This window comes from Taeniopygia guttata, chromosome 1 (genome assembly GCF_048771995.1).
Source record: "Taeniopygia guttata chromosome 1, bTaeGut7.mat, whole genome shotgun sequence".
Lineage (NCBI taxonomy): Eukaryota > Metazoa > Chordata > Aves > Passeriformes > Estrildidae > Taeniopygia > Taeniopygia guttata.
Window position 1 is genome coordinate 18,898,502 of NC_133024.1, and position 26,491 is coordinate 18,924,992.

Below are 26,491 nucleotides of genomic sequence, written 5' to 3' on the forward strand. Positions count from 1 at the left end.
TCATCAGCTGCCTTGGCAGGCAGATGGGTTTGAAATCAGTGGTCCCGTGCTCCAGACCTTTTGTGTTATTTCTGTGGGATCGTGCAGTGCTGACAAGAGGGACTGGGACATGGACACCTCAGGGCAGGGCTTGTACAGGCATCAGTCTTCCCCACTCTCCCGAAGTCACCCATCAAAGCCGGCACCAAATCACTTGGTATTGCAGAGAAGTGTGTGCTGCAATCGGATCATGGATTCCAGTCCAGGGCCTCTCAGTGTCTCAGGATTCCACTGTGGCCTAAGTAGAGAGAGCTGTTGCATGGCCTTTGGAAGACACCGTGGCAGTGCCTGGTTTGTGTGCAGATGTGCAGGTAAGAACAAAGGACTCTGCTCCAGAGGGCAGAGGGCCCTTACCATGAGAGTTAACCCTTAGTGTTACGCAGTGGGGGAAGAGATGGGTGTCATGCACAGCCAAAATCGCATCAACGCTGCATCAAAAGAGGTGGGGGAATGGGGGGATTCTGCCTCTCTCTCCCACTCAGGTGAGACCCCACCTGCAGAGCTGCCCCAGCCCTGGTCTCCAGCACAAGCAGTATGTGGAGCTGTTGGAACAAGCGCAAAGGAGGCCATGGAGGTGCTCTGAAGCGTAGAGCCCCTCTACTCTGGAGCCAGGCTGGGAGAGCTGCAGGTGCTCACCTGGAGAGGAGAAGGCTCCAGGGAGAGCTCAGAGCCCTTGCAGGGCCTGGAGGGGCTCCAGGAGAGCTGGAGAGGGACTGGGGACAAGGCATGGAGGGACAGGACACAGGGAATGGCTCCCACTACCAGAGGGCAGGGCTGGATGGGATATTGGGAAGGAATTCCTGGCTGTGAGAGTGGACAGGTCCTGGCACAGGGTGCCCAGAGAAGCTGCCTCCTCTCACCAGGCCATGGGTGAGCTGGGAGAGCACAGGGAGTCCTGCATGTCCCTGGGCTTGACAGAGATGGATGAGCAGAGAAACAATGAAGGTAAAAGTTCTCCAGCCCCTACCGGGACATGAGCATGCGTTTGTTGGGTGATTGTATTGGGATTATCATAAGAAAAGAGATGTGAGGTTTCCACAGAGATATTGGATGATGGTCATGCCAAGGGCAGTGGGTGGGGGACACAACAGAGAGGATGACAGGGAAGAGGGTGCAAGTTTACACTAGTGGCTGCTTTCAAGCACTCCACTGGGTTTCGGTGCTGGAATTGGGAGAAGTGGAATTGAAGTGGGGCTTACAAAACAAACAGAACTCAACCAAAAAGGACAAGATTTGTGTGTGACTGGGTTTAATAGTTTCTTCAGTCCTAAAATTGTTTTCTCACAGTATTGAGTGAAATTGTTTTCAATTGTAAAATTGTTTTCTCACAGTAAACATTTCTAGACTTGCCTTGTTCACAATGGCCCCTTTGATGGCCAAAATTGAATACATGAGGGATAAATATGTGTATTTTTAAGCCAAGTATTTTGCTCAGTAACATGATGAAAAAATGAAAAAAGCTTTAAAAATGAATACTTTGTTTAAGTCTTGCAACTACTCCGAGATTTTCAAGTACACAGACTTCTCCTGCCAGTTTTTTAGGAACAGAAACTTTTTGGTAACATGCCTCTGTTGCCCTGCAATTTCACATCCATTTCCATGTCTGTTGTGTTGTTAGTCCAACTCCTGCTTTGTGGTTTATTTGGGGGGTAAACTGTCTTTTAAAATTGTTTTTGTTACCTTTTATGAGCGTGCCAAAAGCCCTAGGGTGCCAATAAATGAGAATATTAGTGCTCCCTTTGACTGCTGTTTCCCTCTGCTTGTTTGTGACCTAATCCTGAATGTCTACCCAACCTGCTGAGCTGAATTTTCTGATCAGATAAGGAGGAGCAGTGGGTCAAGAGACACTCTGGCCAAATACTGACAGAAGTTTCCCCTCTGTGCAGTTATAAATGTTATGTGTCATTGCTGGGTCACTGGAGGCAGTGAATGTTTCCTACAGGTTATTTTTTCACACCAGTATCTACTTACTTCATCTCTGGTTATACTTACTTTGCTGGTGTTGATCTGGAGCAGGACATACACAGCAAAATAAGGAAAAGAAATGTCACGAACGCAGCAAGGCCGTCCCAAAAGGCAATGACGATGGAGTCTGTGGGCACAGCAGAGTAATTCTGTCACGTGCATTCTGCATGGCACAAATAAAGCACAGCAAGATGGTTTATCATCTCTAGTAAAGGTGTGCTGTTTGATCCATTACGTTTCTCCTTTCAGAGAGAGGACTCCAAGTGCCAATTTGTTAAAGGTCTTGGGAGCCTCCTAACAGGGTATGGCAGCAGGGACGAGGGAGGGGCTGGGGAAAGCCTCCAGAGAGTGTTCTGGTGACTGGGCCTGTGCAGATATTAGAATGTGGCTCCTTTTACACAACCACTGTGCAGGAAGCCTGAGTGGTTACTGCCTAATCCTGCAGGATCTTTTGAGGAGAGGCCCTCAGGAAAGGAATTCCAGCCTTGAGAGCAGTTTATACCAAGAGGAATAGCGAGGGGAGTTTGTTGCAAAGTGCCTGTGACCCTCCCAGCACATCAGTGCAGTGGAGTGCCCCTTGCCCTGTTCAGCTGAAGTGCCCCTGCAGCCACCATGGAAGAGGGCAAGCTGCTGCCTGCTTTGCCAGGAGCACATGGTTTATTTCAGGAAGAGGGCGGTGCCTAAGTGTGTCCACAGCCTGTTTAGTGGGAGTGTGAGGTGGCTGGGGGAGCAAAGGGAGCTGCTCTTTCATGGAGGCTTCAGTGCTGTGCCAGTTTTATTGCCTGAGCCTTGGGCTCACTGAGGGAGGGGACGGATCCGCTCCCACCCCCACAGCACCTTTGGCCACCGTTTCAAAAACGCTCTTTCCTGGGGTCACTGTGGTGCTGGTGGTGGCCTTGGGAAGTTTGGGTGCTCTGCCCTGGATTCACAGCCGGTGGCTCACTGCAGATGAGGTGGAAAAAGAAGATTCACTTGCTCCAGAGACAAATACTGACCAAGATAAAATAAATCTTCCCTCTGAAAGTACAGAAAACATTGTGTTCTTTGAAACAAGTCCAATATGTTTGAGTGCTTCTTTGTGAAAAAGTTCAGTATGTGTTGGCATCAAAACCACAAAGAGATTAAGAACATGAGCCCAGCTCCTTTTAAACCCAAAACTAGAGCTGGCCCAGCTGTACCCTTATCAGAAACAGGAGTTTAAGCTGGGCTACTGAAAAATATCAGTGGGGACGGCAGCTTATTTTATTCTTCCTTTGCCCAGGGACGTTTTGAAAATGTCTATTTTCATCTTCTTGGAGTATAAAAATGCCTGAATGGTGGCAGACTTCTCTACTTCTTTGGTGGGGGGCGGGGGGGGGGGGGGGGGAGACGGACGGTGTCAGAACAAGTGGGACTAAAAAGTCAATATGAGATCAGTTCAGTTTACCCTGCTTTTTAATGGAAATAAGGCTGAGGAGATCACTCTTAGGCACATATGGGGTAATTTCCTCCACAAAACTGTCAACAAATTTAAATTAAATTTAACAGAGGGCGAGCATCTTGTCTCAGAAGCACAGTTTCTACAAATTTCAAGAAAACAGGCAGCTGAAGAAAAATACCCTATCAATTGCCAGGGAGGGAAGTGCCACAACACAAATGCCGCCTCTGTTTACGGACCAGGTGATCCAAATGGTAGAAAAATGTTATTAAGGAGAAAATGGGAAAGGTTTATTCCTGATTTTTGGGTTTTGCTCTGCCAGCCACATGCCAGAGACTTACATCTAGCTTAGCTTAGCAGTTTGGGGTTTCCCCACTGGAATTTGGGGGTAATAATCTGTCCTAATTGAGAGAATCAGAGGAGCTGCTTAAAATTTGCCTGGTCCCGGCAGCACCAAATGTTGCTCTACAACATTAGAGAGCAAGATTTTCTGTAGGGAAGGATGTGAATAATCACACCACTTTCTTTAAGTGCTCCAAGTTTGGAGGCAATAAACCCTCGGCTGATCTGAATGCACAGAAAACTGTTCTAGAGGTGGAGCAGAATAAGTTTCTGCTCTTTTTTTCCTACTGCTGTCCAAGCAAGCGAAGGACAAGCAGCTCCTACCACAGAATTCAACCTTCACCATCAGAAAGCCAGTTTCTTGCATTGTTAGCGAGAGAGACATGAAGGTATTCTGAAAGGCCATCACATTTTCCTGGAATATATAATAATTTCACTGTGATAACCTTGGGAAAAACCATGTTAGTCTCTGAGTGCACATCTGAACAGTTGCAGCCATGTTCAGTAAACTAAAAAGCAATGAGTAAAGCCTGTAACTTTGTTAATGAACTGAAGATACAACCACAGGCAGAGGCTTGACAGAAATCAAGGGAAAGCACTGCCTGCAGCCCAAGTGACTCCAACACACCCTGCCTGTTCTCCCCTGGTCTTTGTCACTCCACCCATCACCCTCGGTTAATCCGCTGGGACGCAGCTTGTCATTTTATTTTAGCAAAACCTAACCAGTGCAGTTACATTAGAAACACCAAAATCATTTGACACTACAAGTAGCCATAAAAAGACACTGCTATTTCACTGTGCAAAGCAAGGTGTGAAATGGAAGGAGCTATGGCAAGGCGAGATGGGTGAATGCTACTTCATATCCCTTGGAAATAAACTGCAAAGCTCAGCAGAATCAGTCTCCACAGCAGCAAAGCATTTGCACAATAATGGACACTATCACTTTATTAGTTCAGCAGCACTAAATCAAAGGAGGAAAGGTCAAAGAATATGTTTGCAGTTTATTGTTCCTGGCTAATGGAAATACACATATCCTTTACTAAAAGTCTGAATATTTACCAGTTGCAATATCAGCCTTGTCCCAAGATGAAAACACAGTATTTTTATGAAAACCTCTGCTCTTTCAGTGAACTTTGGTGACAGCAGTACACAGGTAACTAGCACCCTACACTACAGATTCGCAAGTCATTAGCAAATGACTCAAAAAAAATCTGTCCTTGTAAACCAGAATTAGTGTCAGCAGTCTTACAGCTTCAAATACTGCAAGATAAAGCCCAGAGTGTTTGTTAGAAATTTTTCAGCCTGAAGGCAAACACCCATTCACACAAACCAGGCACTGGCATGGACTCTATTGCAAGGAAACAAAACCAGGTCAGTGAGACAAGGTACGCAACATTTTCCCTGTGCAAGATTAGCACCTACTACTCCACAATACTTACATTTATTAACCTTCAACTTGCTTCCGTCTACTGGGATCGGATCTTTGTAATTCCAGTAATATTCACAAGACCAGAAATACTCCGAGGAGTTTGTTCTGTTAGCCATGTCAGTGGTGCCTTTTAAGCCAGCTCAGAACTCTGACCCACTACTTTGCTTCACAGCACTGCAGCGCCCTCAGAAAGAGAATTGCACAACTGGTGCCTGTGCCAATCACTTTGGGGTCCCGCAACCCAAGGACTGCCTTGGGACTGAAAACATCTCATGGCAATGAGTGTTAATGTATGGCAGAGATGTAGGAGCAGCCCTGAAAATGCAACCCTCACTTCTTGCCGGACACTTACGTTACTCCCAGTCTGATGTCGGGAAAGCCGGAGCCCCGGCAGTGTCGGGCGATGTGTTGGACCGGAATGGGGGGACCCGCAGAGCGGGTCCGGCCCCGTCTGGGGACCCCAGCGAGGGTGGGGGGCGCCGGGCTCCGGCCCTCTAGGCTTTATTCTCGGCGCCCCGAGTCCCGTGGCTGCGGGGAAAGAAGGAGAGCAGGGAATGGGGAACGAGAACAGGGGAGCAGAGCGGCAGACGAGGGGAAGGGGACAAGGACAGGGGGCAGGTGGGGAGAGGTCGGGGTGTGCAGGGCAGGGTGGAGGAAAGAAGGATCGAAGGCAGGTTTGGGGAAGGAGGAGGAAGGTGTGGAGGGTGGAAGGTATCATGGAAAGGCAGCAGGAGGAACCGGGGAGGGGAGGGGAGACGAGCAGGGAGAGGGGGCACGGGGAAGCCGGCTGGGGAGAGAAGGAAGAGGGACAGGATGGAGGAATAGGGTAGGGTTGGGGTGAGTAGGGGAATAGAGAGGGAGAATAGGGAAGGGGGTGTAGGGGAGGACCGCCCGGGAGGTAGGGAGGGCAGGGCTAAAGGGGAAAGGGGGGCGGGGAGGTTTGTGAGGGGGGGAAGGAAGGGAGGGTGAATAAGAGAGGTATGGAAAAGAAGAAACACAAAAGAAAAGCAACAGAGAGAAAAAGAGGGGGGCCCCCCCGCGCACCTGTGCACACCTGTGCACACACCTGTGCACACCTGTGAGCACACCTGTGCTCGCACCTGTGCTCACACCTGTGCACACACCTGTGCACACACCTGTGCTCACACCTGTGCACACACCTGTGCTCGCACCTGTGCTCACACCTGTGCACACCTGTGCACACACCTGTGCACACCTGTGCTCGCACCTGTGCTCACACCTGTGCTCACACCTGTGCACACCTGTGAGCACACCTGTGCTCACACCTGTGCTCACACCTGTGCACACACCTATGCACACACCTGTGCACACCTGTGCTCACACCTGTGCTCACACCTGTGCTCGCACCTGTGCTTGCACCTGTGCACACACCTGTGCACACCTGTGCACACCTGTGCACACACCTGTGCACACACCTGTGCACACACCTGTGCTCACACCTGTTCGCACCTGTGCACACACCTATGCACACACCTGTGCTCACACCTGTGCTTGCACCTGTGCACACACCTGTGCACACACCTGTTCGCACCTGTGCACACACCTGTGCACACACCTGTGCTGGCCCCGCCCCCTCCCCCCCCCCCGCCCGTAAATGGCGGCGGATCCGCGCCCGCCCCGCGCTCTGCGGGGACGCTCGGCCCGGGCTGCGGTGGGACCGGCGCTCGGGCCGCCGGAGCAGAGATCCGGATCGGGGGCTGCTCCCGGCGCTGCACGGCGTCCGAGGCGCTTAGGCGGGACCGGGATCTGGGCCTGGGGATTTGGGTCCCGGTCCTGCCGGTGCCTGCTGTGGGAGCCGGGCAGAGCCGCTTCTTCCTCGGCGGGCGGGTGTGGGTGGCAGGGCCGGAGGTGCGAGGCGGGATCGGGGCTGAGGTCGGTCGCGGCATCGCGCTGGGTAGGAAGAGCCGCTCTGGGACGGGCGCTGCCGCTCCGGCTGCGGCCGGCCCGGGGCTCGGGTCCCGCAGGGGATCGGGTCCCGTTCTCGCTGTGGCCGCGGGGAGCCGGGGCTGTGCCGGTGCCGGGACCCCATCGGCACCACCGCTCCCGCAGCGCCGCCTCCGGCCCCGCGGGAGGACACGGAGCCGCCCCGCAGCCCCCGCAGGATGCCGAGCCCCCCCGCCCCGGTAGCCCCGTGGCCACCGCGCTCCCCTGCGAGCAGCAGCGCCTGCCTCCCCCTCCCCGTGTCCGCATCCCTCGGGACCCCCGCCGAACGGGCGGGGTTGCAGCGCTGGGGCTGCTGCTCCCGCTCCGACTGTGCCCGGTGCGGGGCTGGAGGAGCCCGGAGCCCCCGCAGGGCAGAGACCACCTCCTGTCCTTGGCTCTGCAGGGCAGGAGCTGCCGTGCCCTGCCCGTGGCACGCAGTGTGCCAAACGCACGTCCCGGCACGGGCACTGGAGCACCAGACAGCGCGGGCACAGACACGGCTAAAGGGCTGCCTGTGGCTCCTCAGCCAGGGACTGCTCTGAACAGGCGTGCAGGGATGCTTCAGCCCGGACAGACACCACCGACAGCCCAGAAGGACCCCAAGGAACGGCTGGCATTACCTGGGAATGGAGGCACGGCCGTTTGCAGAGGGGCTCTGACAGCAATTCCTGTTTCTGACCTCCCTGAGCTCCCACACAGCTGCCAGGTATGTACCAGCCACCCCACATCTCTTCCCTCTTTTCCAGCCTGAGGCCATCGTCCACCAGCAGCATTTAAGCCAAGGCAATCTTCCCTCACAGATACTAAATCCCAAGCAATAGGCCTCAGAGATGCCTTAAAATCAGAGGTTCGAGTGGGATGACATTTGGAAATTTTCAGGGAGCCAGCTGGAAGTGCAGAAGCAATGGAAAACTTTCACAGGTGGGTCCCACTGGAGGTGTGCTGAAGGCAGGGATGTGCATCTCTTTCCTGAGGGAAAAGGACATGCTGAGGCCACTGCTGAGGCTCTGAAAGGAGCTGAGCTTCTGCAGGAGAGATGTACTGCCTCAGCACAGGCTGGGAGCACATCCAGCCACCGCCTTGTCCCGCTTTAAAATATCAGCTGGAGCTTGAGCCCCGGGGGGTGAAATCAGTTGAATTCCAGGGAACTCTGTCAAGTGACCCCAGAGGCATCCCTGGGGCTGGGGGATGAGGGTTTTAAATAGCAAGTTCTATAGGATAGAGACCTGTCCTTGTCCCACTGAGCTTCCCTGGACCTCTGCTGGTTCCTGACACAGCTGGTGTTAAAGTGGCAGCTCTGCATGGGAATTTCCACTCTCCACGAGGCACTGTCAGGTTATTCCAGCAGGAATTCAGCAGGGAATTTGGGGCTGTGGGTATAATTCATCTGACCTAGCAAAGCTGATACTGAACCTCAAATCTGGGCACCACACAGAGAACAATCTTTGTGCTAAAGCCCCTGGACTGGGAAATTTCAGCAGCCAAATGTATGGAATGATCTAAATCCCAGCAGCCAGCATCCTCCAGAGGGACAATCCAAGTGCCAGGGTGGGAGCCCATGTCCTTCCCCTGCTGCTGGTGGGACAAATTCCCCTCGGCACAGTTGGCTCGGCGGGAGCTGAGAGCAGGAGGGGCAGGAGCGCAGATGGGAGATGAGGCGACTGGAATGTCACCTGGATCAGCTGAACACGTTCTGTCCCTGCAAGAGCCAGGAGCCAAAGCAGATCCCTCCTGGCCGGGATGGATGGGAGATGAGGCTGCTGGAATGTCACCTGGATCAGCTGAACACGTTCTGTCCCTGCAAGAGCCAGGAGCCAAAGCAGATCCCTCCTGGCTGGGCTGGATGGGACATGAGGCTGCTGGAATGTCACCTGAATCAGCTGAACACATTCTTTCTCTACAGAAGCCAGGAGCCAAAGCAGATCCCTCCTGCTTTGGTGGGCAGCTGCTGGATCTGCTCTGGGGGAAAACTCCCTGCCCCTGCCAGGAGCGCTGACTCTGCTTTTCCTCCAGCTCCTGAGCAGTGCCAGGGCCACCGTGAGGGAGTTCAAACCCAAAAAAATCCCACAGCCCACGGAGTGAATGATCCCAGCAGAGAAACGCAGCATTGTAAATAAAAAACTTAAGAGCTCTGTTAAAAAGGCTATGACAACACTGTAATGGAATTCCCAGGAACCTTCTGGTTTGCTCTTGGAATGCTCTTGGTTCTGTTTTTATGTATTTTTAGTCCCTCAACAGGCAGCTTGTAGAATTTATTCTGGGATTTAGAGGTTGAGCAGGGTTGGCTCTGGATTGACCTTCACCTCTGGTGCCACTTTGTCCAAACACAACTTGGCCAGGCTGGGTGAACTCACAACCTCAGCTTTCCCCTCCAAAATATCCCTTACTTATTTCCCTGCAGACAAACTCGGATTTTGCCCCAGACTGTCACTCCTCACCTCCCCTTGCCCGCACAGTGTCCATTCTCTTCCCCACAGTGCCCTGGTGACACCAGGGAGGTCCCTTTGCCTTTCTCCTGCTCCTTTCCAGCCCGAGGCCGCTGTGGGGCACAAGAGGGGAAAGGATCCAGAAAACCTTTCTGCAATTAACCAACAATTATTTCCAATTCATCAGTGGGAAGAATATGAACTCACGAGGCCTGACAGGTTCCTGCAGTGACAGGTTCCTCAGCGCCTGTCTGCAGAGCTAAGTACAGCATCTGAAAGGAAAAAACCACAGGAGAAAAATGTGATTTATTTTGCTTCAAAGTTATTTCAAGTTCTTAAAGCCCAACCAACTTTTGCTGTTGATTTTGGTTGGGTGAAACATGAGCACTGGGGAGAGATCATGCCATTGATGCCAATGTGCGTGATGATTTCTGGGGGCAGAAAAAGTAGATTAAGCTCACCTTATGTCAAGCAGTTATTAAAAAATATTTATAACTGAAACTTACAAATGAAAGAAATATAACACCCTTTAATTACCATAATGTTTCTTCCATGATTTTAACTAATTCTCAGTGTATTTTATAAGACTTAAAATAACACCTCCTCCCTAACCGACTCATTAGACAAATTAGACATTAGTGATATTAGACTCATTAGACAAAAAGCCCTAATGCCAATCTCACTCTTACACATCTAACAAGAGACCCTCCCCATAACCAAACACAAAATCAAAATAACCTACCAAAAGTAGTCCTTACTAACATTAAAAATACAACTCAACCATATCCAAAAAAACCCTGAAATTTATTTCCTCCCAACACTCTTCAAATTCTAAATCAAAAACTCTTGAAAAAATAACAAAACCCATAAAAACATACTTCAAATGTAGAAAAGCCTAACCATATAAATAAATCTTTGTCAAAGCCCACAAAAAACATAAAACAATCTAATCAATATCCTACATTAAAAAAAAACCACTATACAAATTAGTACAATTTTAAATGTAATATAAATAAAAACTCTTTTACTAAGAAACATCTCCCAATAAATAAAAGATATAAGTAATAATCATAACACAACAATCTAAAATTTTTACAAAACTAAAAGACTTAAAAAACCTTAAATATTTATAAATAACCTCCAATAAGTTAAGTATTACTAAAATCAAACAAAATTAAAATTCAATACATTTAAGTCTAAATATTCTTAAATTTCATTTTATCATTTTAATATTCTATTAAAATTAAGTTTATTATTCCTTACTATCAAAATTCATTCAGTCTAAATGTAAATGTTATTTAATATAACTTCTCCTAAATTTTATTAAAAATAATTTTCTAAACTATAAAATATATGGTTAATTTTCTTAAAAAAATTAAAACAACTCCAATTAAAACAACTAAAATAAAACACTAACAAACACCTATTCAGAAGTAAAAAAAATACAGTTTTTTATATCATCAATTTCATCAAAAATTCTGTTTTTCATCACAATGTCCACAATTTTTATCTTTTATAAATAACACCAAAAATAGTAATTACTATTAATATCATACTATTTTACAATTTTTACTCTATATCCTTAATATATAAATATTTAAGTTATCCTAACTTTTTCAAACACTTACTACTAATGTACTAATTATATAATGCAAATATATTAATTTCTATAATAAACATTATTTATAAAATATTATTATAATATTTACAACCAACTTTCATATACTTTATCATGTCTTTATATAATTATCTAAAAAAACACATAAAATTTCTAAATGCTACTTTTTTATTCTCTATTTATACATCTCTGAAACCAAGTTAACTCTCTAACTAATCTCTACACTAACTCTAATTTAACCTAATGTTATCTCACAATTTTAACTATTTTTCAAAATTAAAAAAAAAGAAAAATGAAACTTCATTAAAAACCTCCTCCAAACTGTTAATCTTATCACTTTCCTCAGTTATTATTACAAAAACACTTAAATAAAAATCCAACTACAACATTAATTTCTTTTTTTAAGTTTCACAGTAAGTAACCAATCTCTCACACATTTCCTTCGCTTTCACACTCTCAATATCCAAATCCAAATTCACAGTCCTGTCTAAAACCACTTTCAATTCTTAAAAAAAAAGTTTATCATATTCAAAACATCTCTATTCAAAAAAAACTTCTAAAAATCCAATTATTAAATAATGTAATTAATCTTTAATCCTAAAATTTTTACTTTACTATCTTAACTACTATTTTTAAAAACATTATATAAAAATATATTCAGGAACATCCACCAATTAAAATTTAAACTATAACCAAACCCTAACTCTACCTAAATAAAATAAACAAAAAACCCATATACTTTCTACATAAAAAATAAAATTCAAATAATTTTGACATAACAATTCAACTTTATCAATATAACAAATAAGCTTATTTTTAAAATAAACTTTAAAAAATCGTTATCCAAACATAATTATCCAACCTTCCGCTAATGAAACATTTATCAACTGTTATAAACTCTAAAATAATGTACAATATGTTAATACTTACTAATTATATAATTTCAGATATGTTACTAATTATAGCTATTGTCTAAATAATTCCTAATTATTATCAATTTCTTCTTTACTACATACATTTTTACTTTTATATTTCTTCATACTTCTAACTAAAAAAATATAATAACAACTTATTCATTATCTTGCAAATCTCTATGCAATTTTATAAAACAAAACTTAACAAAACTTTATTTCTCATATCAAAACATAAAGTTTACTTATATCTCAACAAGTACAAAAACATAAGTCAATTTCAATAAGAAATATAAAATAATATCACACAAAAAACACACTCACCACTCCACAAATAAAAAAACCCAATGTAAATACAAATGTAAATTCCACAAACGTAAATTACACAGGAATTCCAACTTTTACACCCACAAAAACCTATAAACTTTAAATTTCTTTATAAATATAAAAATCAATATGATAAAAATCTTATTATTTAATAACTTTAAAATTATAATATTCTATCAAATATTATAATTTTACTCTATTTACTTTATTTACTTTTAATTATATCTCTTTACCAATTAACCAACCTAAAACAAATATTTGATTAACTTTAACTAAAGTTTCAAGTTTAAATATGTTGTATTTTTCTGTCATTACTCAAAAAAAAATCCATTCTTTACTTACTTAATATACCAATAAAATACATTACAAATAATTAATATAATTTAAAAACCCTTACATTATTAACTCTTAATATAAAAATAACTACCACTTAAAAAAAAAAATCTTTTATCCATCAATAGTAATCAAAATATAAAAGTAATTTTAAGCCTTGAAACTTAAAAAAATCGTAGCATCACTTTTTATACCACCTATTATTTCAACAACACTAAAACAATTAAATAATTTAAAATATTATCTAAATAAACAATCTAATACTACATCCCTTACATTAAACGACTTTTTAACAAATATCAAAAATATTAAACATGCAGTTTTACAAAACACAATTTTCTTTTATTAACACACATACTTAAATATAAAAATTTTAATGCAATGTATACATTTATCTAATCACTCAAAATCTATTTATAAAAATGTACAACTGTAAGAAATATCAAAAATAAGAATAATAATAAAACTTAATTGACAATTTATTTAATAAGTAAAATTTAACAACATAATTAAAAATCTTATGACAGAATTATACATTTTAATTATTGTAATAATACTACTACTAATGATAACACCTTATTTATCTTAATATATGTAACAAATGCTTAACAAATCCATTAATAAAAATTGGTTTTAATACAGAAAGAGGGGAGAAGTGGGAATCGGAAAACCAGAAACTCCCACAGACACTGAAAGATTTGATCTGCCTCCTTGGGAGAAGCTGGGATTGATGTACAAATACAAGACACGGATATTAAGCAGAAAAAGAATAAAATAACTTCTGTTTTTGTGGCTGTAATTAAGAGTATGCCCTGAGTGAGTGAGAGAGAAACTGTGTGGGTACGATGGTGAAGGGTTTGTAGTGTAGGGGCGCGGTTGTGTGGGGTAAACTGAGAGTTTACACGTTCTCACAGAAGCCATTGAACAAAAGTACCCCCAGTGCAGCAGAACTGAGTAAAGGTGATGGGTTAGAAAAGCAAAATAAACCCTGTAGCAGATGCCCCTGGGGTGAGAAAGTTCTGTCCTGCCTTGGAACAAAGAACTTGTGACTGCTCCTGAGCCACAGCCAGCTGCTCACTCTTTAAACCCTCACAGCCTTGAGGCTGGTGTTTATCTCAGCACCGAATCGCTCCCAGCCCACGAGCAGTCCCATCCCTCCATTGCTAGCAGCACAGTGATCAAAAAATAAAAAAAGATAACTTTGGCCAGCAGGGCTCTCTCTGTGTCGGGTTAGGGGCAGGGCCCTGCAGGGAGCAGGGCGCTCCAGCACAGACAGCCTAAAACCAGAGCAGATCCACGGGGTGAGCAGCGGGCTGAGGACAGCAATGAGCAGAGCCCATCAGCCTCCCTCTGGGGCTGGGACTGCATTTTAGCACTCAGGTCATACCAGATGTGGGACTTGCAGACCTCAGACTCCTCATCACAAACGAGTTCTGATTTATCTCTCAGGGTGAACTGCACCTCCTCCCCAAAAACCACAGGAATTAGAATTTTGTGCTGGTTTTACAAACTTCATGTCAGCTTTGCAAAAGCAAATCCCAGCAGGTCCCTGCTTTCCAGAGCACCAGTCCTCAGCGATCTCCACTTCCTTGGAAAACCTGCTCCAGCCCCAGGCTGCACCAAGGTGAGCACAAGTCTGGAGAGGTCAGAACCCTCCCCTGGACTGCTGCACTCAGAGCGAGATCCAGCTACAAATGGAATTCCAGAAACAGCCTCCAAAATGTTCCATAATCACACCTTTAAAACGGCTCAACAGGGCAACAGCTCCGGTGCCAGAGCAGTACCTGCACAAGTCCTTGTGCCAGCCCTGGCTCACTGAAAAACACAATAAACCAACCATCACACAGGCCTTGTTCACAGAATTCCTGATCCAAACCCTCACCTTTCCTGCCCAGCACTGAGGGAAATCTGACACAGTATTAGTAAAGTAACCTTTGCTGAGAGCAGCCATCACCCCAGCCCTCCAGCCTTGGTAAGACTTTGCAGTGAATGGATCCAACTTCTAACCCTGAACCTAAATTTCAGTCATCTTTTGTTAGAAAGATACTGGAGAGTAAATCATACAACAGATTTAAAACCTTGCATAAGGAATAACAGGCCCAGACAAAAAACCAAACCACCCCCATCTCTGTTCCACCCCATTTCTCTCAGTTTTGGGAGAAATATTGACATACTTTGTAAATACTCCCCTTCCCTGCTACACTGTCCTTCACTGCTCATCCCGGGAGAGGATTTACTCTGGTTTTTGTGCCAACAGCACCTCTGCAGCCCAAATCCCACTCCTCACAGACACAAACTGAGCAGACCTCAGGCAGTGTTCCCAGCAGCGGATGCAATTCCGAGTTCCCTGGATTGCTCATGCAGGCACTCACAACAATCTCACCTCAGCCCAGACTCTGTCCTCAGAGGGAAGCGCAGCCCGACGGAACACAGCTCTGGCACCACATTCCCCCTTGTTCCTGCTGGCCTGGAAAGCCACAGATAAACCCAGTCCCTCCGACCCTGCACCCCTGAACCCCAGGAGAGCTGGAGCTGTACCCAGATCCCGGCACCCTGCACGGCTGCGCTGACACCAGCACAGGCTGAGCACTGCCCAGCACCATTCCTCATTTTCCTCCCACTGCTCCCAAATCCTCCCAGCCCTCCCCTGCAGTTCCTGCCCCAGCCCCAGCAGAGGCTGTCACCCAGCCCTGCAGCAGCTGGCAGAGCTGGGAATGCACCGAGAGCTCGGCTCCCCAGGCTCCCGAGACCCAGACCAGTCCTTGGGTACACAAACAATGCCCAGCCTGCCCCCCTGGGCACAGCCAAACACCACAACCCCATCATCCCCAAGGAACTCTGGCATTTGCCTCTTCCCTGCTGCCCTTTTCCAGCACACAGGGGTAGGGCTGGGCTATCAGAAATGGCATTCCCTAGGCAGTTAATCCCAGCAGAGAGGAAAAGAGGAACCCTGCATTCCTCTGACTTACCCCACAGCGTGGGCAGGACCAGGAGCCCTCCAGCGCAGACCTGTTGCCCTGATTTTTAAAAGTGTTAAGTTTCGTTTATAGTTCTTTTGAAAGTTTTAAAGTTCCCATAAAACTTTAGCTTTCTGATAATGTTTACATATTTGAGAGTCAAGAGTTCCCACTCAATTTCATGTATAAATAGAATAGTTTACAAATTTCTCTGTGAGTGGAGAGAAATGATTGATCTTTGGACCAGTGTGGTCGGAGAGGTGGTAATTCCATCCTCCAATCCATGGTCACCTTTAGAATTCTATAAATACCAGATATTCAAATAAAACTTTCTCTTTTTTCTCTTTTAAACTTACCAAGCTTCTGTGTACTCATTTCATGTCCAATAGTAACACAGAGCCCTGGTGCTGAAGACTCTTGGCTTTGGCTGCTTAAACACCGAAGCTTCTGGCAAAGATGGGAGGAGTTTAACGATTTTTCCTGTCCTGAAAGAGAGGAGGAAAAGAACATTAAGTCCACTGTGGAAGTCAAAGGATCCTGGCTTTCACACTTCTGCTGTGATTGTTCGCTATGGGATTTTATCCATGAGAGGTGACACCAATTCAAATATAAAAGTGCCCCTTCGCAGCATTTTATTCCTAACTATTTCAGACATTAAAAGGAAGCTAATTTTTCTTATTGCAATCTTAGCCTAATTTTAACAGAACCATTTTTATCCCAGGCCCCACTTGTCAGTCATTCAATCCTTTACCATTGGACTTTATACAAAGAAAGGGACACCTGGGTTGCTGTGTCATAAGAAAAGCCAAATAGAAACCTGTCCAAAACCTCACAGAGAAAAGTTTCAAGGCACTCCAGAGCACAGACATCTGCTCATGCCTTGTCAGGCCACACCAGTTCTGTCACATCCACCTAAGCTGCACAGGCGAGGCAAAGGCTGCCCTTCCTCCTAGGGAACACTGTCTGAGACCACAGACAGCCATCCTGGGTGAAATGAATGAAATTAAACTGTTTTCTGGCAGAAAATGAGTGTCTATAATCAGGACTTCTGGACAAATTTAGTAACACCACTTTCAGATGATAAATACAGGCCATGCCCATCCTTCCAGCCCAGGTGAAAACAGGAAGAAGAACTACAGGAAAAGGAGGAAGACAGAGTCCCTTATTTGGATATATTATAGAATGCCCCTGGTTCGGCTGTTTTCCTTTGCTCCTAAGCTTTGGCTTCACCCCCTCTCCAGAGGAGCAGGGAAGTCCTCCAGGGTGAGGGGGAGTCTGGTCCCACACCAGGGATGTGTCTAGTAAAGGAGGGGAGCTGTTTAGAGTAACTGACCAGTGTTTTTGTTACACACAAAAATCAAACCAAACAAACATTGAACTGGACTACATTGAGCTGCAACACAAAGTGTTCACAGCAGGCAGAGGCCAGAGGAGCACACAGGACCCAGAAGTACCATTTCACTTGGTTCTTCTGCTCACATACATTTTAATTCTGCTTTGCTTCACAGCTGCTATTCTGCCAAGGCCATTTCCATTTTCAGAAGCCTGTGTCATGTGTAGCCAAGGCTGGAAATCCTCACTTAGGATTTCCATGTCACACCTGGATTTGCCAGGAAGCACGTGCACACACGTATGCCCCTTTCTGTGATACATCAGCCAGAAGTTGCCGTGTCTTGTCCCCACTTCGCAAGAGCAGATCTCTCGCTAGCCCCGGCTAGCTCCACGGGGCGACAGGGCATGGGAGGCACTCTGTGCTGAGACCAGCAGGGTTTTAAAGAGTGCCTTCGTGGGTCCAAGGACACTGCCGATCCCACCGGAAAGGACGGAGGCGACACTCTTCTGGGGATAGGTCCAAGATTTATTGGGACTCCAAAGAGAGCTCCGGGGTCCAAGAGCTCTCGAATAGATCCAACAGAAGAGAGTGAGCCCTGAGCCTTGAACAGGCCTTGATATAGGGAGGGTGGGAAACCCAATCAGCCAGTGGGAGAAGATGTGGGAGTGGCCCTGCGAGGGAAGGACAACTGGGGTATCCACTTGGGAGGGAGGAGGGGAGGGCCCCAGGCCATTGTCCAGTCACCCGGGAGGGGTCAGGGGCATGAGTCAGGGTTTTTGGGATTGATGGGACACACAGGTACTGACGGGAAAACCTGGGATGAACCAAGAGCACAAGGGCGGGTACAGAGGGATAAACCATTTTGAACATACATACAGTGGAACCTAAAAACACAACTCCACAAGAAGTCATGCAACCCAGCAACTTGCTTCTCACTGCACCACTTAGAAATACATTAAAAAGACAGAAAAAAAAACCCCAACCAAACAACAACCCACAAAAGAGAGAGCTTAGTGCAGCACCATCTTAATGTTCTGCTCAGTGGTGGAGAGAAAGAAGGAGGAAAGCTGTTCTTCCAGCACTCACAGTTCTGGACCAAGAAACAGCCAATATTGCCCTCACCTGCAGCTTCCCTCCTTGCTTCAGCCGTACCCTGACTTCTGAGGGACCAGAGGCACCGCACAACCCAAAACTGCCAGCACCCACACCCACCACTGATACGGACATCTTCATGTTCCACCTTTGGCCAAACAAACCCCAGGATGGTTCTGCTTTCCTGACAGACTTGGCAAATTTCATTGACACTTATCAAGGCAACAGACACCCTCTATGGTTCCAGGGCCAGATCCCCTTTGGCACAAAAACCCGAGAGAAGACTCCAGCAGCAAATTGAAATCCCGGACAGGCAATGAAGGCCTGTTTCTGGCAGGCTCCTTTTGGCTTTCAGGGCACAGGAAAGGCTTTTAGACCTTTTGCATCCACGTGAAAAGCCCATACTGAGCACTTGGTTTTAAAGATGTTGCACTTAATGTTACAGACACAGAATTGCTCTGGGATTTGGCATTTCCTGCACCCACACAAACAACATTAAAAGAATTAAGTGCAGAGTCCTGAAGTTCAATTATTCCAATTCTGTTTTGGTAGGGCCACTTGACCTACCAAAACCCACAATAATATTTAAAAAATGAAAAGCAACTTCCCCCCCACCCACAAACTTCCAGTTTTCCAGTTTAGGGGTTCTCTTAAGAACAGGTTAAAGAAAAAAAGAAGAAAAGCCCAAGACCTACCATCACCTAGTGTACCAATCACCTGTTTTCCATAGATTTTCCTTACAGCTGATGTCTTTTCTAAGAAATAAATTTGTACGTGTAAAAACCTGTCCAGTAGGCAGATGTTTCTGAGCCCACACCTTGCAGGTAAAAGATCAGAGGAGGAGTGGCACAGAGGGATACAAAAGTGCCCAAGAGAGGTCCAAGCTGATGTATTTGGGCAGGATTATTTGAACCCAAAGTGCTCTGCAGCTGCCCCAAGCCCGGAGTTCGCAGAAACAAAATGAGCTCCCCCTCCTGCCTCATTTTCTGCCCTCTCTGCTCAAGGGAGAATCACACCATGCAAATGATGGCAGAGAAATGGTGAGACCTGTCCAGTGCCCCCAGGAGGGCTGGCACCAGGGCTCATTCCCTCCTCTGGCTGATGGAACTTAAACCCAGCTGTTCTGGGATTTAAGAAGCAAAGCCCAGTTTTGCCACTTGCTGTTCCACTCCCTTCCACATCTGCACAGCAGGAATATTGCTGTGTTCTGCATCACACCCAAGAGCAGCAGCCCTGGGAGTGCTGCTGGAACCCAGACACCTTCCCCTTCTCAGACACCAACCTGACTAGTCAGCCTGTCATGATTTGACACTGGCACAATGCTAGTGTCCCCATGAAAATGCAACAGCTCAATTGAATGCTGGGAAATGCGATTGAGAACAGAGCAAAAGCAGGCCCAAGCTTAATAACAAGGGAAAAACTTTATTAAGCTACTACTACTATACTACTATAAAAGGAAAAAGAAAAAAGAACACACACAAAATTCAAAATTAAAACCTTCCAAAGCATTCCTCCTCCTACCACCTAATTTCAACAAACCACAGCGAGACACAATCTGGACCCCAATCAGGTTTCCACCCTCCAGACAATCGATACTCAGTCCATCGAGGGAGAGAGGAGCCTCTCCTGTGCCACAGACCCCCCAAGAAACACAGCTGCCACGCCCTGTGTTTCCATGTCACACATGGCACCGCCCGGAGAAAAAAGTTTGCCATGGTGACCCTCTCCTTTCCATGCACGGTGCTCTCACCACCAGTGCATGGATGGACAGACTGCTTTTAGGGTATTTCCTTTCAACGATGCCCTGCCAAGAGGGGAAAAAACAACAGTTCAGTTTTTCATATTTGGAACCACAGTCCCCCCCATTTTCCCCTGGGGTCGAGGGTCCAAGAACAGAGATCTTCTCTTCTTCTTCTCTGAAGACAGGGGGGCACCACCACAAACCTCCCTAACTTTTCTCTGTTCGCTCCACTTCTGTCTTTTCCCAGCTGAAGCAGGTCTCTTTGGCTCACTGGCATCCTCCTAAAATACAGTCTCTCTTGGAGGAGAAGATCAGTTCAGTCTGTGGCTAACAAGAAAAAGTCCAGCCAAAAGCCACTCCATCATCTCCTCCCACCTAGAATTTCTCCTTCCAACATCCCGGGTCCCAGGCTGTCTCTCTTCCTCTCTTTCAAACCAAGGAGGAGAAAAATTTCACAAAGCTTTCATTTCTCAAGGAAGGGTTAAAAGTCCCGACTCCCAAGGATGGCTTGCTGCCCAGGCTCCAGCTCCCACAGCCCGGCTGGGCACCTTGCGGTCCCCCCCGCTCTTCTCCTTCCCCGCGGTGAACTGCTGACAAAACTGCCGCTGTCTCTTTCTCTCTCTCTCGAGAGAGAGAGAGACTCTGGGGGGGGGCAGGTGGAGACATCCCAAATTTCTCCACCCTTTCCATTTTTTTCCTTATTTTTCTAGTCTCTTCCTTTCTATTCTCTTTGTCTTCTTCTCTATTTCTTTGTAACTTATATATTCTCACAGTCCCATCATTTCTAGAGTTCTCCAGCTAGCAAGCTGCATAAGATAGTTGTTCTACATCAAGGTCTTCTCGGGCTTCTAGGTGTGGTTTAACTGATTATACATCTATTAATTCTGATTTCCTATTTAGGTCATCCCAAAAAGCAAGGACGGAGCAAATGGGACTGGCTCCCACTGTTGCTGTGTGAAGGCTTTTTACAGGCTGCTGTGTTGATGTAATCTTTTTTTCACTCCAAGCTTGGCTTCTCCCATCCTTTTCCCGTGGCTGCTGCATTGGGTGTCGCCAGGAGGGCTGGATTCCTCAGTAGGGGTCTTAGGAGTTGCTATGAATTCTGGTTTTTCTGAAGGTGTATGGAGGTGTGCTGTCGAATCAGCTCTTTTCCCTCCTGAAAAGCTGTCCAACTGTGACCACCCACGCGTCTGTGTGTTTTAATCACGTAGCCAGATGCACTAAAGTTTTTACTTTCTAAGCCAAACCTGAAGCAGATGACTGTTTGCTTTGTGTGTGTGAGAAGTGGCACCTGTGCTGGAGAGCTGCAGTGGGGAAGAAAAGATGGACTAAACATGCTCTGGGGATGGGCACGGAAGGAAACACTTGCACAGAAAGGCAAGGCAGTGACGATTCCGGAGGAAAAATGAGAGGTGGTTGCTTCCAATCCATGGGGACTTTCCTTTGGAATGATCGATCAGAGAGTGTATGGAAGCAGAGAGCATCTTCTGGCTATTTCTGCTCTGTAACCTTCTCTCTGGTGTCACAGGTCTGTGCTGGAGAGTGGGAGAACAGTCCCCACTTGTTGCCGTGTCCTCAGTGGGCAGAGAGCTCTGACCTCAGCCAGGTGGGCTGGTGAGTATTGAAACAATCACTGCCTCCTCATGAGCAAGTTGTTTGAAGGAGTCATCAGCAGGGATGGCTTTTAGCCAGCTTCAGTTCCATTTCTTTTTCAGTTTCTGTTTCTGGGTGTTTTGATCCTGACATCGCCAAACCCTTAAGTTTGCTGAATTAGGGCTCTTACCTGTATGGTCCATGAAATGTCCCGGAAGCTGATCGATTTCCTTGTGCTCCTGCTGCATTGATTTGGGCTGTGCTTCAGGCTTCTCTCCCTGGGCTCTTGCAGTTGCTGTATCTCTTGGATGCTGTGCAGAACGGAATCAGGCAGCCCAGCCTCAGGTTCACCTTCTCCCTGACACTCTACGCTGCCCGTGTGGCAAAGCAAATCCTGAAGCCAGGTACTGGAACTTGCTGTGTGTGTCACTGCTGGGGTGAAAAACAGAGCCCTGGAGAGTGTTGCTCTCCTCACCTGCTCTGTGCTCGCGCACTCTTGACTGAGCCTTTCCTCCTGTGCAAGAGAAGGGGAGGGTGGGCAGCAATTGGAATGAGCTTCAGAGCAAAGGCCTTCTGCGGTTGCTGGGCTGTTCTCCCAGCTTGGAGCGCTGCACATTCACCACAGCTTCCACGAATTGTTGTCTGTGCTTGTGGATTGGGAGCATTCTCCTCCTCCACAATGCCAGCTTTTTCTCTTTACAGAGGAGCACATGTACATAAAAGTAAACAGATTCTGAAGCAATACGCGGAATAAATAAATAGACTCCACAACTTGGGGTAGTTATGAAGTGGGTATGTATTGTCAGTGCCCAACACAAGTGAGATATTTCTCAAAGACTTGTGCCCCAACCTCTGATCTGAGCCACATCTTTATTTACAAAGGTGTTCCATATTCAATACATTACACAATTTTTCTATGCATATTCAACCCCTGGCCCTGTGTGCCCTCATCTCCTATGCTTATTAGGTCCCTGCCTTTCTGAGAATGTGTGGTTTTGCTGTGGTGGTCATACGGGGGTCCCTGGTGGTCTCTGGGCTGAAGGCTGTGGGTCTTCCTCATATCTGAACTTTTGAACCCTTCCTCTCTGCGCATGTGCACATGGGCTTTCAGTCTCTTGGTGCTTATCTGTGCATCTCTTGACAACTGGGAGACATACGGGTGTTCTTATCTGGATTTCTTGCATTCCTGGATACTGTTTATTTCTGTAAGAAGCTTCAGAAATTTACATTTCCTTTGGCCTTTGACCCATGGTAGAGATTTCTTACTTAAAAGGTTAAAATTCAACACATAACCCTAAAGATAAAATATAAATGCTTAAGTGAACTCCAAAAATCTCTATTTCAATTCTTTCTGTCACACCAGTATTTGGACCTGAGGAAGGTACCGGGTTTTTTCCAGCTTTTCTACAGTTTTGATTTTGAGGTAAGAGTCCCATTTTAGGTATCCAGTAATTCTTCTGGAATGTATTAAAAACAGCCGTAAAAATACAATGAAACCTCATTCTCCCACAGGTAGTTAATTAGAAGCATCTTTCTTATGTTTCATTTTGGAATTAAAAATGTTATTCCCATGGGGTTTTTGTTGTTTTCTTAATACTAACGCACAATGAGTTGTGCTGTGTGTGCTCTGTGAGCACAAGAAACAGAATATTCTGCCCTGGCTAGCTACAATTCCTATTTGAGTTTAGATTAGTAACTTTGAGTTCAACTGAAGTATTTTAGAAACAGCAACTTCTAAAATTCCATTTCCACTGCATGTTCGGGCTGCCGACGGACTGTTCCCAATGGCTGTTAGTGATTAAATTTGATAGTAGTGTAAATAGAGAGATCCAGAACAAGCTGTAGTAAGCCCTGAGCTGGCACTCAGAGTGAACCAGGGTTTTGTGCTCTTAGGAGCAGTTATTCTTTGGAAATGTCTATATGTCTGATAGTGGCATTTTTCTTTGTGGCTTCCAGTACAAAACAGAGCGTGAGTGGATCCTCAGATTTCTTGGGGAAGGGCTGCATGACAAACATTGTTATGAGCTTTATGACTACCAGAGGATTTTCCAGATCATTCTTTCCTTTTTCAACAGTCCTTTGTGTGACAAGGACTCCCAGGTAAGAATTTAAAATAAAGTTCCAAAAATTTCAAACCACAGAAGCTTGCATGGCTTTGAGATCTCAAGTACCAAACAGAAAGGAACAGCTGACTCTGTCTTGGTCCTCTTGAAAATATGTTCCTTGTCGGTTTTGTGTATGTGTGGAGGGGGAAACAATTGCTTGTATCTAAATCAGTCCCATCCTTATCTCCTGAAACTGGAACAGGTTCCTGCCATCATGGAGCCTCACATGGGTGCCGTGGTTTTGCTCCTGCAGTCAGGGCCTTTTCTTTTTGGGGTCTCTATTCCCCAGCCAGCACATTTGTTACCTGAACAGTGCTTCAGCAGGAGGGAAACTCACATGCCAGGAGCTCTCAGGTTTGGGAGCATCCACCCTGAGTATTTCAAGTATCAAACCTTGGACAAAAAGAGGAAATTGTCTTTCTACCTGAATACTTCTTGTAAGAGCAGCGCCTGTAATACAAAGCATTGAAGGGAGAATGTCTTTCCTTCTCTGGAGTTCCTGAGAACAGGTGGTGTTCATTTTACCTGGAAGTTGATCAGATACCAGACAAATTGCTAATTTTAAGTTAGATAATGAGATCTCAATCTTTCTCATTTTATTTTCTCTTTCTCTCCCTCCCTCTCCTGTTTTTCCCTCTCTTTCTCTCCCTCCCTCTCTCCCTTCCTTTCCCTCGGGGTTGCAGTCTCCTTTTCTCCCAAACTCCCGAACCACCAGCCAGATTTCCCCCCTTGGACCTGTCATTTCACCCTGAATTCAGAACCTCAGCCTTGTGCTGGTCTCTTTCAGGACCCAGACTGCCTGGGCTCTGCAACAAACCTGCCCCAAATCAAGAGACACTAAAACCCATTCCAAAGGTTCACACCCACAGCTTCACCCCTCAAACTGTTTGTAAAGACATGAGCTATCCTCTCAGAATCTTCAGCTGCCTTTGGTTTTATTTTTTTTACCATTGTACCATTTCTTTTTCATATTGAAGTGAAGGAATCTATTTCCCCATTGCCAGGCAAAGACAGCTTCAGTATTTTTATAATGCTCCTTTCTGATTCAGTCTTGGTTTTTACATTCTGCTTGGGGTTTTGCTAGATAATAAACAAAGTGGGACTGATTCCTTGGGAAATAAAATATACAAAAGTGATTTAGTGCTGGCTTCCAAGACTTGCTCATAAGAAGCTTCCTGAAGCAAACGGGTATTTCAAAACCTGGTCCTGAAATGTATATTCATCTCTGAGATGAAAAGAAAATATTCTGGAGCAAATAATCCACCACAAAGATGCAGCCAAGGGAATATATTTATGGTAAAAACAATGGCTTAGCAAAACAGTTCATTATAGCAGAGAGAGGAATCAGACAGGCTTTGAGACAAACAAATACACGCAGTGCTCAGTCCTGAGGTGTGAAAGGCATTAAGAGTAAATGTGTTTGTGTTCAAAAATGTCACAGCTCTCCTGCAAATCCATGTGAGCCCTCACACAGCCAGGCTTGGCTGTGAGCAGCCTTCAGAAAAGGCACAAGGGGTCTTTTCAGGGAGCCTGGAGGACTGGGCCAGGGCTGACCCACCCACTCAGCAACTCCTTCCCTCTGTCTGCTGTGGAAATGCTCTCTGACTTACACACTCTGCCCTCCTGATCCCAATCTCAGAGTCTGACCAAGACTAACCTGACATTTTCTGCCTACTTTTAGAAGCAAAGAGCAGACAAGAAATGTACTGGGAAGGGAAGGGCATTTTCAGCTGGAAATTTCTGTCAGTGTTTCTTTTATTGGGCTGCCACTTGCAGAAAATGTTCCAGCTGTCAGTGAGGACAAACAAAAGATATTCAAAAGAACAAATGTTCTAGTTTTAGAAACATCAAGGAGCAGAAGTGGCTGGGGAAAGGGCTGTGACAGGAGGGTTTGCAAGCCAGGTACAGCCACAGAGTTTGTTCCATTCCAGGGATCAGAAGCCAATGTGTCCTCAGTGACAGCAAATACAACCAATTGTCTCATCTTAAAAACAGTTAAGGGGAGAAGGGGAAATGCTATACTGAACTCAGCTGTCTGCACCAGAACAAAAGCAGAGCACAAATGGTTACCTGAGATTTCAGCCCTCTACTCCCAGCCCTTTAAAAATGAAAGAGGGAGCTAATTTTACCATTTAGGCTTTTTATTCTTTTATCTCATCCTTTGTCTGTCCCTCCAAAAAGGCTCCTCACTCGAATGTGTCACCACCTGAGCAGTGGGAAGTTTTGAGGCATTATGGAAAAGTAAACTTGGCTGTAAACTCTTCTCTTGCCAGGCAGCAAGCCCCACCACAGTCTGTACCAGTAATGCTGCTCCTCAAAGCACCTCCCTGTCCCCCAGAACAAATCCTGCTGCTGAGGGGAGTTTTCTGAGGTGTAATTTTAACCAAACACTCTCTGTGTATTGATGAACAAACCATACAGTTCCCTTCAGCACCCCCTTCCCTTAAAACATTTCTCTTCATTCGAACAACAGCAAAAAAATTAAGAGCTTGCAGCAATTTAAGTGACAAGTGCAACACCTTTGTAAAAAAAGACACTTCAAAAGCAGAAAACTCACCTAATCCCGGGAGCAGCACAGTAACTGCATTAATTGTGTTCCCCACTCCTGCTGTGGGCTGCCCTTGGTCTCAGCTGCTGGGAAGTGCTCCCTGATTGCCAGAGGTGATGAGCCTGATATGTATGATTATAATTTGCACCAATGAAATATTGTTGTATTGAATCAAGGGAAATATGATTTGGCATTGTTACAAATGAAAATTTGTCCAGCCAAATTAATATGAAAAATAAAATATTTATTTTGCAATCAAATTCTATCTAGCCAGCCACAAGGAAAGAACAGAGCCGAGCCCGGGGTCGGCCCTGGGTGTGCAACAAGGAGTCAGCCTCAGCAGAGGTTTTCCTCCATGCCCACACACCTCC

General features: G+C 45.8%; 2 protein-coding genes across 8 annotated transcripts in view; one reads left to right on the forward strand and one right to left on the reverse strand.

The window, feature by feature from the left end:
- MRAP (melanocortin 2 receptor accessory protein) overlaps positions 1-26,491 on the reverse strand; it is a 73,292-nt gene that overhangs the window by 3,560 nt on the left and 43,241 nt on the right. The window contains exons 2-6 of one of the 7 annotated variants that reach the window (XR_012053989.1): positions 16,065-16,193; positions 15,721-15,768; positions 15,135-15,218; positions 9,770-9,834; positions 2,032-3,021 (exon numbers count right to left, since the gene is read on the reverse strand). Coding sequence is in view for 1 of the 7 variants with exons in the window: in XM_072924322.1 (XP_072780423.1) it covers positions 2,032-2,131; positions 5,203-5,308 (206 nt within the window). In the remaining 6 variants the exon portion in view is untranslated. Of the gene's footprint in view, positions 1-2,031; positions 3,022-5,202; positions 5,412-5,544; positions 6,060-9,769; positions 9,835-15,134; positions 15,219-15,720; positions 15,769-16,064; positions 16,194-26,491 lie in introns of those variants that run through there. The other 6 variants (XR_012053992.1, XR_012053990.1, XR_012053995.1 and 3 more) reach the window with 6 other exon arrangements.
- On the forward strand, positions 6,808-8,286 carry LOC140684284 (uncharacterized). The gene is made up of 2 exons (XM_072930088.1): positions 6,808-7,842; positions 7,937-8,286. Exons 1-2 carry the CDS (start codon positions 6,808-6,810, stop codon positions 7,955-7,957), a joined length of 1,056 nt encoding a protein of 351 aa, XP_072786189.1. The 3' UTR covers positions 7,958-8,286.